This window comes from Huiozyma naganishii, chromosome 5 (genome assembly GCF_000348985.1).
Source record: "Huiozyma naganishii CBS 8797 chromosome 5, complete genome".
Classification (NCBI taxonomy): Eukaryota; Fungi; Ascomycota; class Saccharomycetes; order Saccharomycetales; family Saccharomycetaceae; genus Huiozyma; species Huiozyma naganishii.
Genome location: NC_035926.1, coordinates 752,387 through 768,564, shown reverse-complemented (window position 1 = coordinate 768,564; position 16,178 = coordinate 752,387). Strand labels below are relative to the sequence as shown.

The 16,178-nt window shown below is 45.3% G+C and overlaps 9 protein-coding genes and 1 non-coding gene across 10 annotated transcripts; 5 read left to right on the top strand and 5 right to left on the bottom strand.

Annotated features, from left to right (window-relative positions):
- Nucleotides 1-300: 300 nt before the first annotated feature.
- KNAG0E03880 (uncharacterized protein) lies at nt 301-2,058 on the bottom strand (the record flags this gene model as incomplete). Its single annotated transcript, XM_022608387.1, has 1 exon — nt 301-2,058. One exon carries the CDS (start codon nt 2,056-2,058, stop codon nt 301-303), a length of 1,758 nt encoding a protein of 585 aa, XP_022464888.1.
- A 697-nt stretch (nt 2,059-2,755) lies between these two features.
- On the top strand, nt 2,756-3,271 carry SPC2 (signal peptidase complex subunit SPC2; the record flags this gene model as incomplete). Its single annotated transcript, XM_022608386.1, has 1 exon — nt 2,756-3,271. One exon carries the CDS (start codon nt 2,756-2,758, stop codon nt 3,269-3,271), a length of 516 nt encoding a protein of 171 aa, XP_022464887.1.
- A 91-nt stretch (nt 3,272-3,362) lies between these two features.
- KNAG0E03860 (FMN-dependent alpha-hydroxy acid dehydrogenase) lies at nt 3,363-5,177 on the bottom strand (the record flags this gene model as incomplete). The annotated part of the gene is made up of 1 exon (XM_022608384.1): nt 3,363-5,177. The coding sequence occupies one exon, from the start codon at nt 5,175-5,177 to the stop codon at nt 3,363-3,365; it is 1,815 nt and encodes a 604-aa protein (XP_022464886.1).
- Nucleotides 5,178-5,868: 691 nt separating this feature from the next.
- On the top strand, nt 5,869-6,408 carry ADI1 (acireductone dioxygenase (Ni2+-requiring); the record flags this gene model as incomplete). Its single annotated transcript, XM_022608383.1, has 1 exon — nt 5,869-6,408. The coding sequence occupies one exon, from the start codon at nt 5,869-5,871 to the stop codon at nt 6,406-6,408; it is 540 nt and encodes a 179-aa protein (XP_022464885.1).
- Nucleotides 6,409-6,642: 234 nt separating this feature from the next.
- KNAG0Etrna3N lies at nt 6,643-6,716 on the top strand. The gene has a single exon. It is a non-coding gene; the product is annotated as a tRNA-Asn (tRNA).
- A 497-nt stretch (nt 6,717-7,213) lies between these two features.
- YKT6 (palmitoyltransferase YKT6) lies at nt 7,214-7,816 on the bottom strand (the record flags this gene model as incomplete). Its single annotated transcript, XM_022608382.1, has 1 exon — nt 7,214-7,816. The coding sequence occupies one exon, from the start codon at nt 7,814-7,816 to the stop codon at nt 7,214-7,216; it is 603 nt and encodes a 200-aa protein (XP_022464884.1).
- A 249-nt stretch (nt 7,817-8,065) lies between these two features.
- MIA40 (Mia40p) lies at nt 8,066-9,970 on the top strand (the record flags this gene model as incomplete). Its single annotated transcript, XM_022608381.1, has 1 exon — nt 8,066-9,970. One exon carries the CDS (start codon nt 8,066-8,068, stop codon nt 9,968-9,970), a length of 1,905 nt encoding a protein of 634 aa, XP_022464883.1.
- A 110-nt stretch (nt 9,971-10,080) lies between these two features.
- On the bottom strand, nt 10,081-11,469 carry MST1 (threonine--tRNA ligase MST1; the record flags this gene model as incomplete). The annotated part of the gene is made up of 1 exon (XM_022608380.1): nt 10,081-11,469. One exon carries the CDS (start codon nt 11,467-11,469, stop codon nt 10,081-10,083), a length of 1,389 nt encoding a protein of 462 aa, XP_022464882.1.
- A 184-nt stretch (nt 11,470-11,653) lies between these two features.
- SDS22 (type 1 protein phosphatase-activating protein SDS22) lies at nt 11,654-12,697 on the bottom strand (the record flags this gene model as incomplete). Its single annotated transcript, XM_022608379.1, has 1 exon — nt 11,654-12,697. The coding sequence occupies one exon, from the start codon at nt 12,695-12,697 to the stop codon at nt 11,654-11,656; it is 1,044 nt and encodes a 347-aa protein (XP_022464881.1).
- A 610-nt stretch (nt 12,698-13,307) lies between these two features.
- On the top strand, nt 13,308-14,960 carry DPH2 (2-(3-amino-3-carboxypropyl)histidine synthase; the record flags this gene model as incomplete). The annotated part of the gene is made up of 1 exon (XM_022608378.1): nt 13,308-14,960. The coding sequence occupies one exon, from the start codon at nt 13,308-13,310 to the stop codon at nt 14,958-14,960; it is 1,653 nt and encodes a 550-aa protein (XP_022464880.1).
- Between the last annotated feature and the right edge of the window lie 1,218 nt (nt 14,961-16,178).

Here is a 16,178-nt window from a genome sequence, read left to right as displayed (position 1 = left end):
AAGCCCACAAATCTGGGAAAACGAAAAATCAAAGAAACAACTAACAGTAAAGTGAACAGAACGAGATGTAAACACTCAATTGAACGATGGGAAAAGCATTTCATATTTATATCTCAAATTTTTCTTTTTGCGATGAGCTGAAATTTTTTTTCTTACTTGAAAAATTTTTCACGGCAATAAAAACAGGCAAACAATAGTTTAGTTAAGTACTGCCCATATATTGCGGAGCAGTCAGGTCTTGAACGCAGTAACGTTTAGGGTTGTGTGGTGATCGTTATAGTTGTACATATATATGTGTGTCTATTCTGTAAAGTCCGCTAATGTTGGTGTCTTGTAGGTGTCTGCAAAGAGGCTATCTCTTGCGACACTGACGCTTCTGTTTCTTAAGGTGGATAGATCTAGTAGGTCGGGCCCCAATTGGTCGATGGATGTAACACCCAGCAACCTCATGGAGGTTTCTACCTCTTCCTTCAGCAACGAGATGGCCTTCTCTACACCTTCCTCTCCGTAACACGAATTGGCGTACATGAAGGGTCTGCCCAGACCAACACCCTTTGCGCCTAGACAAAGTGCCTTCAAGATATCCGTACCACGACGAATACCACCGTCAATAAATAGCTCGAAGTTGTCACTTCTCAGTCCGCGCTTCTCCAACTCGGGAACACTCTCGGCAAGAACCTCGACTGGCGCTCTCGCAAAATCTAACTGTCTTCCTCCGTGGTTTGAGATCACAACACCGGCAAGCCCCAGTTCGGCAGCTTTGACGACATCTTCCGCTCTTTGGATACCTTTAAGTACAATGGGCAGCTTTGTATGCTTTTTGAACTCGATAATGTCATTCCAACTTAACGAAGGGTCGATGAATTTGGTCAAAGCCTTGGAAGCACCATTGTCCTGTTTTGTATCTTTCTTCTTCTTTTGGGCCACGCTGGGTCCGTTATCAGCAGTTGAAAATTTGATCTTCAAATCTTTCTCCCTGTGCCCAGTTAGCGGAACATCCACTGTGACGAATAATGCATCCAGTCCTAGTGCCTCTACCTTTTGAATTAAATCTTTGGTGACTTTTCTGTCGCCATTGACGTACAATTGGAACCATTGGGCCTGCTTATCGCTACTTTTCGCAGCAGTTATATCTTCGATGGAGTTCGACGAAAACGTCGAAATCATCTGTGGAATGTGCAACCCAGCTTGGCCACAACCTTTGGCAACGTTCACCTCTGCCTTTTCTGGGTTACCTAACTGCATTAGCGCTGTGGCGGCAACGAAGATTGGTATGTCCACTTTCTTACCTAGTAGAGTAGTAGATGTGTCCACATTGGATACGTCCACTAGTACCCGTGGCTTGAAGAATATTCTGTGATACGCGCTGTGGTTTTCTCTCAATGATATTTCATCATCGGACCCAGAAGAGTAGTACGCCCATGCTTGATGAGGTAGAAACTTCGAGGCAAGATTTTCAAAATCGTAGACGTTAATGATATTGGCTAGTGGTGGCAACGAATTCTTCAAAATTTCCTTTCTAATGACCTCGTCTCTTGTTTCGGAGGAATATTTGGGGACAACACGGTCTGAGGGCATCTTTCCCGACAGAATCCCAATAGCGTATTGCTTCTTGAAGATATCATTATCAAGAGATGTCTTACCAAATAGGGCAAAGTATATAGAAGTGATATCTTTGCCCCCGTTGCTCTTGATCACTCGGACAGCGGAAGGATCAGCGGTGTTGGCGAAATTGGACAAATCGTAAACGCAGCCATCAATGACCGTCCAATTGTTCTCAAGAACTTCCTGTGCGGTAACTTTCCTCTGGGGGATGACCGCCGAGTCATTGGTAAAGTTGTTGTGGCGCTCGTGCTGAGAATAGAATAAGATGGAACCTGCAATGATAGTGGCCGTAGCAAAATATTTCACTCTGCGTTTAGCAGTGGTACTTTTGGTGGTGGGACTGCCTGTAGAGTACGAACATCTGTGGATTGTACGATTTGCTATGCCCAGTGCAAGAGTCCTGTGGGCAGCTGAAACAGTAAACTTCCGGCCAATTGCACTAGCTCTCAACATCTTGACCTCTTCAATGTGCCTTCGAGGAAGGGTCCTGGCAGGAAATATGCCTCATTACGCAAACCGTATCTCGCACTCACATACTCATATATATACATACATGTGGGCAGTCCTGGAGGTGAACAAGCGTGGGGTGGGATCCCCACTGGTCAACCCACGCAATTCAAACTGCGGCACAATTGAGTCAACGTTCCACAGTTTGGCGCGAATGTCGATGATCTCTTAACGAACAATAAATGCATTCCGATACCGGCATTTGAGGAAATGTGCTCACGAGCATAGAACTTTGTATATTTGGGTGTGGAACTGTATTACCACCACTACAAGCAAGTGTGATACTATACCATCTCTGGGTGTGCATTGAGTGTATACGCATTTCTGTTCTTCGAGATCTCGTATCAGAAGTTCCCGACCCGCATCTTGCGCAGAAGCTTCGCAAAGACACCTGAAAATACCAAGAGTAATTTACTGTCAGCTCCGTCGCATATAGTAGTCGACAATACTGCTTGTAGACATCAGTTGCCAGTGTGTCAATGTCTGTCCTGGGAAGTAAACTGTGTAGTTAAAAGTGAACCTTCTTGAAATTTTGGCTGGTAAAAAAAATAACACGAGTCAAAATCGGGACAGCACGAGTTTAGCGTCACCTTCACGCTTAGCGTTAGGAGTACTTGTCATCGGTACGGGATAGTTAGCCGGAATGAGCAGTCCAGTAAACGTATACTCTATTTCAGAGGTATCGCAGAGGCTGGATGAGGAGATACCTGTTGTGTTCGGGAGGCTGGGCTACAAGCAGTCGTTTAAGCTGATAGACCTGAAACTGTTGATCGGTTACTCAATTGCCATTGTTGCCGCAGCTAGTTTCCTTTTGGACAAGAAACTGGGCCATAACAACGTTATAGGGTACCAGAAACTGCTCGTCGGTTGCTACGCCGTTTTGTCTCTCATATTCTGGTACTTTAAGAAATTCGTCGAGAAATCTACTATATACACTGGGACAAATAGTAACGACCAATCTGTTATCAACGTGAGAACTTTGTTCAAAGAGGCGCAACCTCTTTATAAAGTGGTCTTGTTGGGTGATGACGGTGCAAGACTGGAGGTGGATCTCCAGATTAATAAAGTATTCAACGAGGCAGGATACTTACAGACAGATTTATTCTTCAACTGGTGCAAGAACCAGCTGACCATTTTGAAGGAAAAGAAGGACAACTGAGCACGCTACAGGCCCTTTACGAAGCAAAGAAGAACCACCACCATTCGAATAAATATAAGTATGTATGTGTATTGTAAAACATTCTGGCAACTTAAATGTCATCCAAATCACCGTCCTCGTCGATAAACTGGGCAAGAGTAGGGCTTTTGTACACGGAATTGTACAGGTTATCGTGTGCTACACTCACGTTTCTGTTTCTTAAGGCGGACAAATCCAACAATTCAGGCCCCAGCTGGTCAATAGAGGTCACGCCAAGGAGTCTCATCGACATCTCCAATTCATCCGTTAGCAAAGAAATTGCCTTGGCAACACCTTCTTTGCCGTAACATGAATTCGCATAAATGAACGGTCTGCCCAGACCGACACCGTTGGCACCGAGGCAGAGCGCCTTCAAGATATCCGTACCACGACGAACCCCACCGTCGATGAACAATTGGAAGTTGTCACTTCTCAGTCCGCGCTTCTCCAATTCAGGAACACTCTCGGCAAGGACCTCGACTGGAGATCTTGAAAAATCCAACTGTCTTCCACCGTGGTTTGAGATCACAACACCGGCAAGCCCCAGTTCGGCAGCTTTGACAACGTCCTCTGCTCTTTGAACACCCTTAATGACGATCGGTAGCTTTGTATGCTTCTTGAACTCGACGATATCATTCCAACTTAATGCTGGGTCAATGAATTTCGAAAGCGCTCTCGACGCACCTTTCTCAGCGCCCGCGTCTTTATGTTCTGGCTTGGACTGCATCAATTCGGGACCGCTTTGCATTGTGGAGAACTTGATCTTTAAATCTTTCTCCCTGTGGCCCAAGGATGGTGCATCAACGGTGACGAAAAGGGCCTTCAAGCCCAGCGCCTCCACATGTTGGATCAGCTCTTTGGTCACTTTCCTGTCTGAGTTTACGTACAGTTGGTACCACTGGATCTGGTCATCGTGCACTTTCGCGTCCGCGATCTCATCGATTGAGCAAGACGCCAAAGTGGAAATCATCTGTGGGACTCTGACGTCTGTCGCACCACATCCCTTGGCGATATCCATCTCCCCGCCCTGTGGGTTCCCCAATTTCATCAGGGCCGTCGCAGTGACGTAGAAGGGCACGTCCGTTTGTGATCCTAGCATCTTTGTCCTGGTGTCCACTTTGCTGACATCAACGAGCACCTTTGGTTTGAAGAAGATCCGGTGGTAGGCGTTGTGGTTCTCCCTGAGTGAGATTTCGTCGTCTGACCCGGAGGAGTAGTAAGCCCATGCCTGGTTGGACAAGATCTTGGACGCCAACTTCTCGAAATCGTAAAGGTTGACGATATTGGCCAACGGCGGCAAACTCTCGCGCAGTCTCTCCTTCAATACAATCTCTTCTCTCGTTTCACCCGGTGTGTACTCCGGGCACACAAGTTCCGCTGGCATCGGTTCAGACAGTGGTCCAATGAACCATTCCTTCTTAACGAATTTCTCGATGGTCCCCTTGGCATGCAACGGCTTAAAGATCGCCGTGACATCTTTCCCCGCGTTACTCTTGATGACCATGGGCCCACCCGGGTGAGTCGGAATAAACTCTGTCAGGTTGTACACATACCCTTCGATCACGACCCAGCAGTCGTCCGGGGTGTTGTGTTTAGCGACCTCCGAGGGGGATATACTCTTCGTTGGGGCCCCTGGCAACAGCGGTTGCTGTTGTGCCGACTCGTTTTCGATCTGGTAGAGCTGTGAGACGAGAAGTACGGTCGCGACTGCAGCTGCCCCGGTCACTAACCGTGTGCCGTTCCGTCTTGTTGACCGAGATTGTGTAGAGTAAGAGGAGGCACGCAGCCTGCTCCTCACCGCGGCACCGACTACGGCATTCCCCTGCTGCTGTCTCGCCAGCTGCAACAGCCTCTTGCTAGCGACTCCCGGAATTCTCGAAGAAAGCATCTTGAGTAACTCTTAGATGCGCTACTTCGACTGTTCCCAAACACAAGAGATAGAGCCCACGACCACATACCCACAACTACATACCCATATATATATACGCAAGCTTCGACTTGCTTCTTGCCACTGCGCACCTCCAACCGACCCCTGACGGGGTCGGACTCTTACGCAGGCCAGCGTGGCCGTCGTGGACCTTCCAAAATCCAACCCGGGGCACCCGTTGGTCCGGTGATAGCGGTGTGAATGTCCCCCACGGTACGGTTGCAATGCTGTGGGGTTGTTGTAACCAGGACCTGCGGTGCTTTAACTTGCTTGGTCTGCGTCTTGATCACCGATTTGGGAAGTAGCGTGGGGGGTGAGCGTGGGGGGATGCACGGTAGATGGGTTTACTACAAGACGCTGCGTTGTGCTGGGGTAAGCAAGGGACCCAGGGATTCTGGACGGTCCGGTCTCCTACTTCACTGGGTCGTTGTTCTTGACAGAGGCCTGTTCATTGCTTCTTCAGAACACTGTTCATGTATTGATAACAGGTTCGTTGTGGCTTCCTGTCTGTTGTTACACACTTTTTCGTGTTATCTCCGGTTAGTACCGCAGTGGACGGTTGTTGTATTTAAAAGGGTCCTGACACTACTTGCATCGGGTACTTGCTCTTGTAGTACGTTACAGCCAAGTGCGCAGTAGTAGTAGTAGCAAGATGGTTAGAATCTATATACACGACGGGAGGGACGAGGAAGATTTCAGGCTGCCACATGATTCCGGTACGCCGCTGACAGAGGGTGATTTGGGGAAGCTCGGCGTGTTCTACAAGTTCTGTCCCACGATGCCCGCGGTGGATGAACTGGCTGCACAACGGCAGTACAAGAATAGGGACTCCGTGGAGTTATCGCCGGAAAGTTTCCACAACGACACAGAGAAGATGATGCAGCAGTTGAGGATTTTCTACCAGGAACACCTCCACGACGACGAAGAGATCAGGTACATCGTCGGTGGGAGTGGATACTTCGATCTGAGACACCCAAAGAACGAACAGTGGATTCGGTGCGAGGTACACGCGGGGGATCTGCTAGTCATCCCCGCTGGGATATACCACAGATTTACAGTGACGACTGACAATTATATCAAGGCGGTACGTCTCTTCAAAGATGAACCACGTTGGGAAGCGCATAACAAGTCTGCAGAGACGGATAAAAGTGCATCGAGGGTACAATATTTACAGACAATCACCGGCAAGTGAGTGCTACTTGTTTGTATATACACCACTACTTAGAAGAAACCAGAGATAGGCAAACACCTTTTCACGTTCAAAGAAATACTGTACAAAACCCAAAAGGGAGTAGTTAAATATGAAGGTTTATAAATGTTCCAGTCTGGCTGATTTGCCAGGAGTTCTTTGAATCTAAAAAAATAAATCGTGGCCCTAAACCTTCTGTATGTATGCTGTTGTGAATTTTTTTTTTGAGATTTCATAGACTTCGTGGCCAAGCTGGTTAAGGCGTGCGACTGTTAATCGCAAGATCGTGAGTTCAATCCTCACCGAGGTCGTTTGTTTTTTTGCTCTTCAAAGCTTCCGCAGAGCGGTATAACTATATAACCATAAATCACACAGGCAGTGCCATTCCTATGGTCAACAGAACCACGCTACTATTAACTAATAAAGCTCTCTTCAATTGGAACTGTTTAAATTCCTGTTCTTTTGAAAAGGCGATATATAATAAACGATATAATAAATTGCGAGTAGCAGCGCTGTCACAGCCAAAGATGTAAGTAAACTCGTTCAGTAATTCAACTGTCAATACGATGAAGGTATATTATTTCTTGTTCTAGAGCAAACGATTACATACTTCTCAAAATACTTGTATGAAAATACTCATATACTTTTTAGTTCTCTTTGGATGAAACAACGGTTAAACAAGTACAGGTTGGATGCGATATCCCAGTCACATTCCTCTCCCCCGCAGTCACCTAGTTTCGTCACCAAAGGAAAGATGCTGTATTCAAAAAAAAGAGGAAAGAAAAGAGAGAAACTGGTATTTCCCCCTTCAAACGATGACACAGCAAGAATTAGTCTTCTTGGCCTGCTTGTAGAACATCTTGGAACTCGCCGTCAGGGACTCTGATTTGTCCACTAGGTTATCCAGTTTCTCTCCTCTTTGTAGCACGTTCTCGATAGTCTTGTGTAGTACGATCTTCGTATCGTCCAGCTCCTGCTGAACCTTCATGATCGCATCGGCTTGCGATGGGTCCTGGTATTTGCTAATATACGTCTGCAACTCGCTCATTTTCAGAGAGTCGTTCGTCTCGGTGATGTTCTCCCAGTCGGCAGGTGGGTGTGCTACAAGGTACTCGTCCAGCACTTTGTTCAACAACGTATACGCCGGTCTCACCGGGTACTCTTTGTCCGTGATGAGAACACCACAAATCCCTTCGGTTCTGCAGTAAACATGCCCCACGTAGTTCCCTTCCTCCACACTCTGTCTCTGTCCTGGGTTAGTCCTCGACGCAACCGTCTCGGCAAAGAACGTCATGAACTGGCCCACCGAGCTCCTCTCAAAGAACCCAAACTGCGAAAGATCTTTCACCTCCGTCAGCTCCAGCGCCTTCTCCCCAGCACTGCGGAAAACACCCATGTAGTATATCTTCATCGCGATTCTGTCTGTGTATGTGATCAAGTCTCTGACAAGCTTCGTTACTCTCCCAGGTCTTGCTTCATCACAATTGTTCACAAAACTGTCGAAAGGTTGCTTTCAACGTTTTTTATATATTTCAAGTTCATTTTAACGAACAATGTCAGTATTCCATGACGAGTGTGGGGATCTACTGTTCGTCCCAAGACTCTGTTATCTGTGTGATTGTTGGCACCTTGGTTAGTGACAATTGCTTTGGTGGAACGGATGTCCAACTTTCTGCGACCACTGTGGAGAGTTTCAGCCTCGGCTTGGCACTGTCGTGGGCGAGGAAGCAACCCATGGGGGAAGACTGCGATCAGACTGTACAGTGCCCCACAACGTGACACAGTGGTAAGACAGTGGGTGCCGTCGCTGCTAGGAGTGTTTGCGTGCCTTGCTGGTATATATTGGATAAGTCCCAATGGTGTGACACTTGGTAGGGGAGCTTCGGTGAGCCCAGGTAGCAAGGCCGATGTCCTGAACAGTATGGAGAGTCAGCAGCAGAGTACGGATACGTTTGATCCCATTTTGCAGATGGATCAGTTTGGGACGGAGAAACCCTTCCTGGACGTTGAGGAGGTAGTGGTTCCCGGTGACGTCAGCATCATAAGTGCACATATATCCAGAGAGCCCGTTCCAGGCAAACAGTTTCGAGGTGAAAAACAGTCGATGGGTACGTCTGATGGCGCAAGTAGGGACAATCCGGTCTCTCTTAAAGCAGAAATCCCTATCGTAGATCTGGAACACGCATTGCCAAAACTGCAGCAGGAGGCAAAGGAAGAAATGCCAATCGAAATAGAGATGAATGAGCTACCACTGAAAGAAGATTCAAGTGCTGTTACCGGGAACGAGGACAGTTCAGTGCTGGCTTTGAAGGACGATGAAAACGCGCAGAGGTCGGGGGATCTTCAAGGCAAGTCTGGATCTGTACAACCTTCTATCCGTGTAATATACGATGGCGAGAAAATTCTACCAGAAAACAGCCCGCCCCATGGTAGATCAGAACTTGCTGGTGAGATTGCCGCTCCAGGTTTACCTCACGATGTCGACACTTTACCGCACGAATTTGTTCTTGGAGATTTGGTGATCATAGAACCGGGGATGTCGAGTGAACCTCCGGTAAAAGAAACGATGAGTGAAAGCTCTGGCTCTTGCAAAGTTCCAGCTTCCACTAACGATATACCTTTTGAAACAAACACTGATGAAAATATTGACATGGCAGACACTCACCCCTTCAATAGTTCGTCAACAACTCCCATTGATAGCGCAAGTGGTTCTACAGAGACGACAATGGATCGAAGTCAAGGTACCACGCCTCTAAGCGCAGAGGATGTAGGGACCCCATTTGAGAATCATGTTCAAAATGAGTTTGATATTGTTTCCAAGAGAGAAAATGAGAATGTGGTAGTAGATGCAGAACAACATTCTTTGGGAAGCGAAAAACAGCAAGTCCCCAAGAGCATTGATAAAAAACTTTTAGCTGGAGAAAATATTAAACCAAAAGTAGATGACACTATAGTTCGAAAGATAGAGCCCTCCAATTCGCAAGCTATTCCAGAAATTGTCTTGCAAACAAATTTTATCACTAACCCAGAAAGTGACCATCTATCGATTGGCAGCACAGCGACTGAAATACTGACACTCCCGTCAAAGGAAGTATCAGAAACCGAAACCGTAGCCAGTGAATCCGAAAGACCTGTTTACGATTGTAAAACTATTCAAACCCCTGAAATAGACAGCACTATGGGTACAACTCCATCACGGCTTGAGGATGACGGTTCAGCGACCATAACAGAAACAGCGGAGGCTAAAACTGAAACAGTGTCACCAATTCTAGAAGAGCCAACTGCGGAAAGCTTAGCTCCTTCTGTGAAACCAGCGTTGGAGGATAAAGGTATGGCTTACAATCCCGATACAGGTGAAATTAACTGGGACTGTCCCTGTTTAGGTGGTCTGGCGTACGGTCCCTGTGGTGAGGAATTCAGACTAGCATTTTCTTGCTTTGTTTATTCTGATAAGGGCACCAAAACGGCGGAATGTTTGGATAAGTTCCATGTTATGCAAAACTGTTTCCAAGCACACCCTGACTATTATTTTGATGACCAAAATGTGAAAGTACGGGATATATAGCACAAAGATTGTGCATATTAATTGACGCTCTTTGTTTTCTTAGAAAAATCGTACGTTCCAATGAATATATACTATGAACATGAGTGAGTTGGTCCACGTTACTCTTACAGTTACTTGTATTCGCTCTCCAACTTTTGAAACTTTTCGAAAATCTCTTCAGAAGTCAAACGGGTCAACTTTCTATTGTCTCTTGACCTAATACTGTAGGTTTTTGTCTTGACTTCCTCGTCTCCAACCATAATGAGATAAGAGTAATGCTTCGAAATGGCATCTTTTATCCTATATCCGACAGGCTCTGGTCTTGCATCCACGTCCACGTCAAAATGGAAACTATTTAAGGGCACGGGTTTCAAGTTTTCAGAGGATTCGTGGTTAATTTCACCGCGTAGCATCTCTTTCAAACGCAAACAAGCTTCGGTCTGCCCCTCCATTTTGGTGTTTACCGGAATAATCATGGCTTGGTATGGATTCAACCAGAATGGCCATTTACCCTTATAATGGTCGATCAGTAAAGATAGAAACCTTTCCACGGAACCAAAAATTGCCCTGTGGATCATTATCGGTCTTTCGTATTTGTTGTCCTTATTTTTAAACTTCAAATCAAACCTCTCGGGTAATTGAAAGTCCAATTGGATTGTTGCCACTTGGTGTACTTTCCCGGCATTATCTGGCACCATAATGTCGAGTTTTGGACCGTAGAACGCGCCATCACCTTCATTCAATTCCCACTTTTTCCCGGACTTTTCTAGTATATTCCTCAGTACTGACTCGGCATGGTCCCAGACTTGTATGTCCCCGATGTAGTGATCCTTTGGTCTCGTAGATAAATTAATGTAATAAGACTGGTCTGTGTTTTCATTGAACTCAAAAATCCGACCGTAACACAAGTCGACTAACTGCAAACAGCCAAGAATTTCTGAATCGATTTGATCCTTTGAACAAAAGATATGTCCATCATCCTGGTGGAAATTTCTTAATCTGGTCAGCCCCGATAATCCGCCAGAGGCCTCATTTCTATGCAGGGGCGAAAAATCCGTGTATCTGAGGGGTAGTTCGTTGTACGAATGGTCAAACTTTCGAAACATGACACAATGCCCTGGGCAATTCATCGGTTTTAGTCCGTATGTCTCCTTGGAAATATCCTGTCCCTCTACCCTAAACATGTCCTCTTTGTAATTGTCCCAATGGCCCGACTGTTCCCATAGTGATTTTCGAAATATCAGAGGAGTGATGACTTCTTCGTATCCAAACTGTGTCTGTTGCAATTGCATTTTCATGAACTGGATGAGCTTATTGAAGATCTTTGTACCATTGGGCAAAAAGAAGATGGACCCGGGGGACACGGGGTCCGTCAAGTACAGTTTTTGTTTGGAAGCGATCTCTTGAGATACGGATTTCACCGCTTTCACATCGCTCGGTTTGGAGTAGAATCTAGCTGTAGAAGCAACCAGTCTATTTGTGAATCTCAATCTTCCATGCAGGTTCTTCCATAGCGACATTGGGGAGATCTTCTCCGAGTATCTTGCCCTCTGGCTTCCTTAGGGAGAGCGTCTACAATTCAATACAGCGACTTGAAGTGACTTAAAATATATATATATTATTATATTGTACGACGATATAAAAAGATTGGATGTACGTTGATACTTAGGTGTATTGTTCCGTTACAAGGCTGCCACAATCGCATTAGCCTTTTATATAAGTGGCGTCGATCTTTTCAAGCGATTTTGGTGCATTGAGAACCAGTTTTCTCCTGTAAGATGTTTCGTTGTTGCGCTGTATCGGGTTCCCCTCGAGGTATATTGTTTCCAACGAGGTCAGTTCCTTCAATTCTTCCCCGAGGGATTCGAAGCTCTGGTCTATATTGTTAAATGATGCCCAAATATCGGTCAATTGTGTTAGGTGGGAAATGTTTTCGATTTTGGTGACCTTGTTGGACGTAATATCGAGGGTATTTAACTTGGTGTTTTTCTCAAGCCCTTCAATCTTTCTGATGAAGTTATTCGATAGGTACAGCTCTTCGAGGTTGACGAGTTCTTCCAGCCCCTCGATTTTTTTCAGTTTGTTGCCCTGTATAGACAATATCTTTAGGGATTTCAACGGGGTTAGGTTCACCAGTCTCGGGATGGAGTTTTTCCCCAGCCAGATCTGCTCGAGTTTGTCCAATCCGACGAAGGATTCCGGTTCAATCTCGTGGATCCCGTTCCCTCCCAACTCCAGATTCCGTAAGTTTTTCAAAGTGGACAAATTTTCGATCTTGGTAATCTTGTTTTGGACAAAGTAGAGGTCCTCCAAATTAACCAATTTGTCCACGTTCTTTATGTGTTTTATGTTGTTGAAGGACAAATCAAGGCTCTTCAAGTTGACGAGCTTGTTCACGTATTTAGAGATATGCTTGATCCTGTTGTCGTAAAGGTCAAGTTCCTCGAGCGTGTTTGCCGGTAGCACGTCCACTTCGGAGATACTCTCGATCAGGTTTTGTCTGAGACAGAGCGATTGCAACCTTGTGAATCGTACCAGATCCAAATCCTCCATTGCTCTAATCTTCAAATGCACAAGGTTGATGTATTCCGCGTCGTCGGGCAAGTCTTCCGTTAGATCCGCATCTGCGCTGATATACTCAAGCTTGTCGTCGGGAACTTCCCGCATTGAAAGCCCATTCACCGCTTCAGCAACGGGCACATCACCAACGTCTTCCACCTTATTCACACTGTCGTCACCGCTACTCATACTTTATTACTCTGCCGCTAGCTTAAACACACACACTCTCTCTCTCTCTTTCTCAGCACCCCCAACTGAACAAACTCCCTTCAATAACGTATTTAACAGTTCTAAAACCTCTTTTTTTATACCTTTGAATTCTGTAGCAACAAGTAGTAACACATAGCATTAACAAGGGCGATCGGACAGGTGGCAGCACGAGTCAGGGTGCTATGTTGGGAGTCATGAGAGTTGGCTGTGCACTGTGGGTGTTGGTATCCGGTTCTTTGTGGAATTGCCCCTGAACCAGGTGCAGTTGTGCCGGGCACTGTTTGTTTGTCTCTATCTCTCACTTTGATCTCTTGAGTGGATAAGATCTTGAAATACGGAGACAGTGCGTACAGAGTGGTACTAAAAGACTAAGACAAGAATGGAAAGGTTGGTGTTGCTGTTTGCAAAGTTTTTATTCGATGGTTCTGCGGCGCTATCAATTCTTTTTCACTGTGCGTGGGAAGAAGAAGAGGAAGTGAAAATTATTCAATTTGAATATTTCAACTCACTATGGGTGTGAATGTCAGCGATGAGATGGGTTTGCGGGTGTTGACATTTGCAATTGAGCCAGCACTTGGAAGAAGTGAAGATGTCGTCTGATGCTGTGCCCCTGGCGGTTTCTACGAGACAGACGGAGGAAGAGTTCTCTTTCCAACGCTACACGGGGGACCGCAGTCGGGAAAGAGCTTTTTACTTGGGTCCATCGAGCGAGGGACCTGGGCAGCTGGAACGTTGTATTAGGGAGTACTACAGCGTGGATGCGCTTGCAGAGTGGCTGAAGAATGTTGGTACCGGATATAAAGATATAACCTTGCAGTTCCCTAACAGCCTTGTCCTAGACTCTGCGATAGTGTCGAGGCAGTTGGAGGAGGCAGTGTCCGGCCAACAAAAGCGCAGGTTTTGGGTTTTGGCGGACACGGCGTACAGTTCGTGCTGTGTTGATGAGGTTGCTTCGGAACACGTCGCATCTGATCTCGTTGTTCATTTTGGAGACGCGTGTCTCAATTCGATCCAGAGACTGCCAGTGGTCTACTCTTTTGGGAAACCGCATTTGGATTTGGATGTCGTGATGGACAAGTTTTTGTACACGTACACTGATAAGAGTGCCAAGATTTGTCTGATGGCAAACTCCTCATATACTTTCCACCTTAAGAGTCTGTACGAACTGTTGACAGCAAAGGGTTACACAGGGTTGGTCTACACTGACATCAATTCTGAACTGGTGAACGATCAGGTGACTGTCCTAGATTTTGCCCAATCTCAGGAGTACAACTCGCATAATAAGTTGCTTCATACTCTAGAGAACCGTCATGTATTTGGGTCCGACACTGTTGAGCCTATAAATTCAGACTCATCCTTCCAAGAACAGGACTACCACTTGTTCCACGTCACTGTACCGCAAGACCCACATCTTCTGTCCCTAACGACTATATTCCCACATGTCTCGCTTTATGACGTGCAGAACAACGAAGTACGCGAGGGGCCCTTCCCATCTCTTATGAAAAGATACAAGTACATGCAGTTGGCGAGGACTTCCAGTTGCATAGGAATTTTGGTGAACACATTATCCTTGCGTAACGTCAAGGAGACTATCAATAAACTTACAGAGCTGATCAAACTAAACGGGAAAAAGCACTACCTGTTCGTTGTTGGGAAACCAAACGTCGCTAAACTAGCAAATTTTGAACCAATTGATATTTGGTGTATCCTCGGTTGTAACCAAAGCGGTATAATTATTGATCAGATAAATGAGTTTTACAAGCCTATAATCACGCCATACGAGCTCACGTTGGCATTGAAGGATGAAATCGAATGGACTGGGAAATGGGTTACTGACTTCCAGAAAGTTTTGGGGTCTATAGATGAGGGAATCAAAGAACAAGAAGAAGAGCAATTGAGTGGTAACGGTGATGATGATGCCCCTGAGTTTGACGTTGTGACCGGTACATACATCAGTACGTCGAGACCCCTGAGAGAACTAAAACGGCTCAATATAGAAGCTCCGTCCGGTTCAGAAAAATCTCTGACGAAGACTGTTGCTGGAGGGACCGTGATTAAAGGGACCGTCTCGACGTCTGCCGCGCACTTGCATTCGAGAACTTGGACTGGGTTAGGTAGTGATTTTCAAAATGATGAAGAGTTCGAGGAGGACGGCGCCGTTGTAGAGGAGGGGATAACTGGTGTTGCCCGTGGCTACCAATTCGATCGGCGAGACGCTGAACGTAAGAACTTAGAGAAATAACCTATAGATACATGTAGATTTTGAGACGCTTTTACAATTTTCGCTTGCAAAAGAGAACCTGCTCTTAAACATCCTTCTGTCAAACAACTTTTGGCGGTTTAAAAGAAGCATATTTAAATTCCCCGGAGTTTGTAAGGTTTGACCCGCACACTATTTAAAGAGTCATTTAATGGAATATTTGTTGTTTTCCGTATATATCGTCGACAGGGTGAAATCTATCTTTTCTTGTAATAGCTGACATTTGATGTTGTTATTTTTTTGGGAGATGTTGCTGGAAGCGAAGAAATGGACCTGCATTACGCATGTTTGAGGTGTGGCAGGGTCTCCCAGCAGAGGGTCACTGCCGAACGCCGAAAGCTCCTCCCCCATATATTCAATATATAGCTACATAAACTGTCGATAAATTCTATTCGCCTTTTATATGACGATAAGCAATGTAACATTGTATGAAACCGGATTTCCAATATTCTATAGATGTGTAACTTTATCAGATATTCTGCGCCATTTACGTTTTATTAGTTGCAAGGTCCGGTATTCAGAGCTTATCTGGAAAGATATGGAAAGTGGTTATGAATCTGTTGAATAGGGTCTTGTTCGCCGTGGCTATTCATTGTAGTAGAGTAAAGAGATGTTTTAGTTCAGGTATGACTTCTGGTGTATACTTAATATATAAGTATATGGTTCGATGGTCTCTTCTGTATGTATCAGGAAGATAGAGACCGATACTATGGATATAACTAGTCTTTATATATGTGATAATTTCCCAAATAGTCTCAGAATAGTGAGTATGTTTCATAGTATAATATGTTAACTTCCACGTGGCATTTGTGTTATGCGCTTCATAGTTGCCAGGTATCATTAGCGTTTCACATTCTTTATGCCTATGATGATATCTTATCACCCTTATCATATTCATTTTCTATATCCAGCAGAATCCTTGAGAAGGGAAACAGTCACGTGTGGCTTTTAAGAAGTTATTATTTATTTGAATTATCTTCAAATATTTTTGGATAAAAAAACTGAGGGACTAATTTGTACCCTTTCTATGATTTTCGTAAATATCACGAGAGTGGAAGAGCTGGATATAGAAATGTGATGGATATTGCTTTTCGCCGTGACTATCCATTTTAAGTAGAGGTTGAGAGATGACTTAGATAAAGTTGATTTCTTAGTTATACTATATAAGTATTGCTGAATATAGAAAATGACTATTATAGG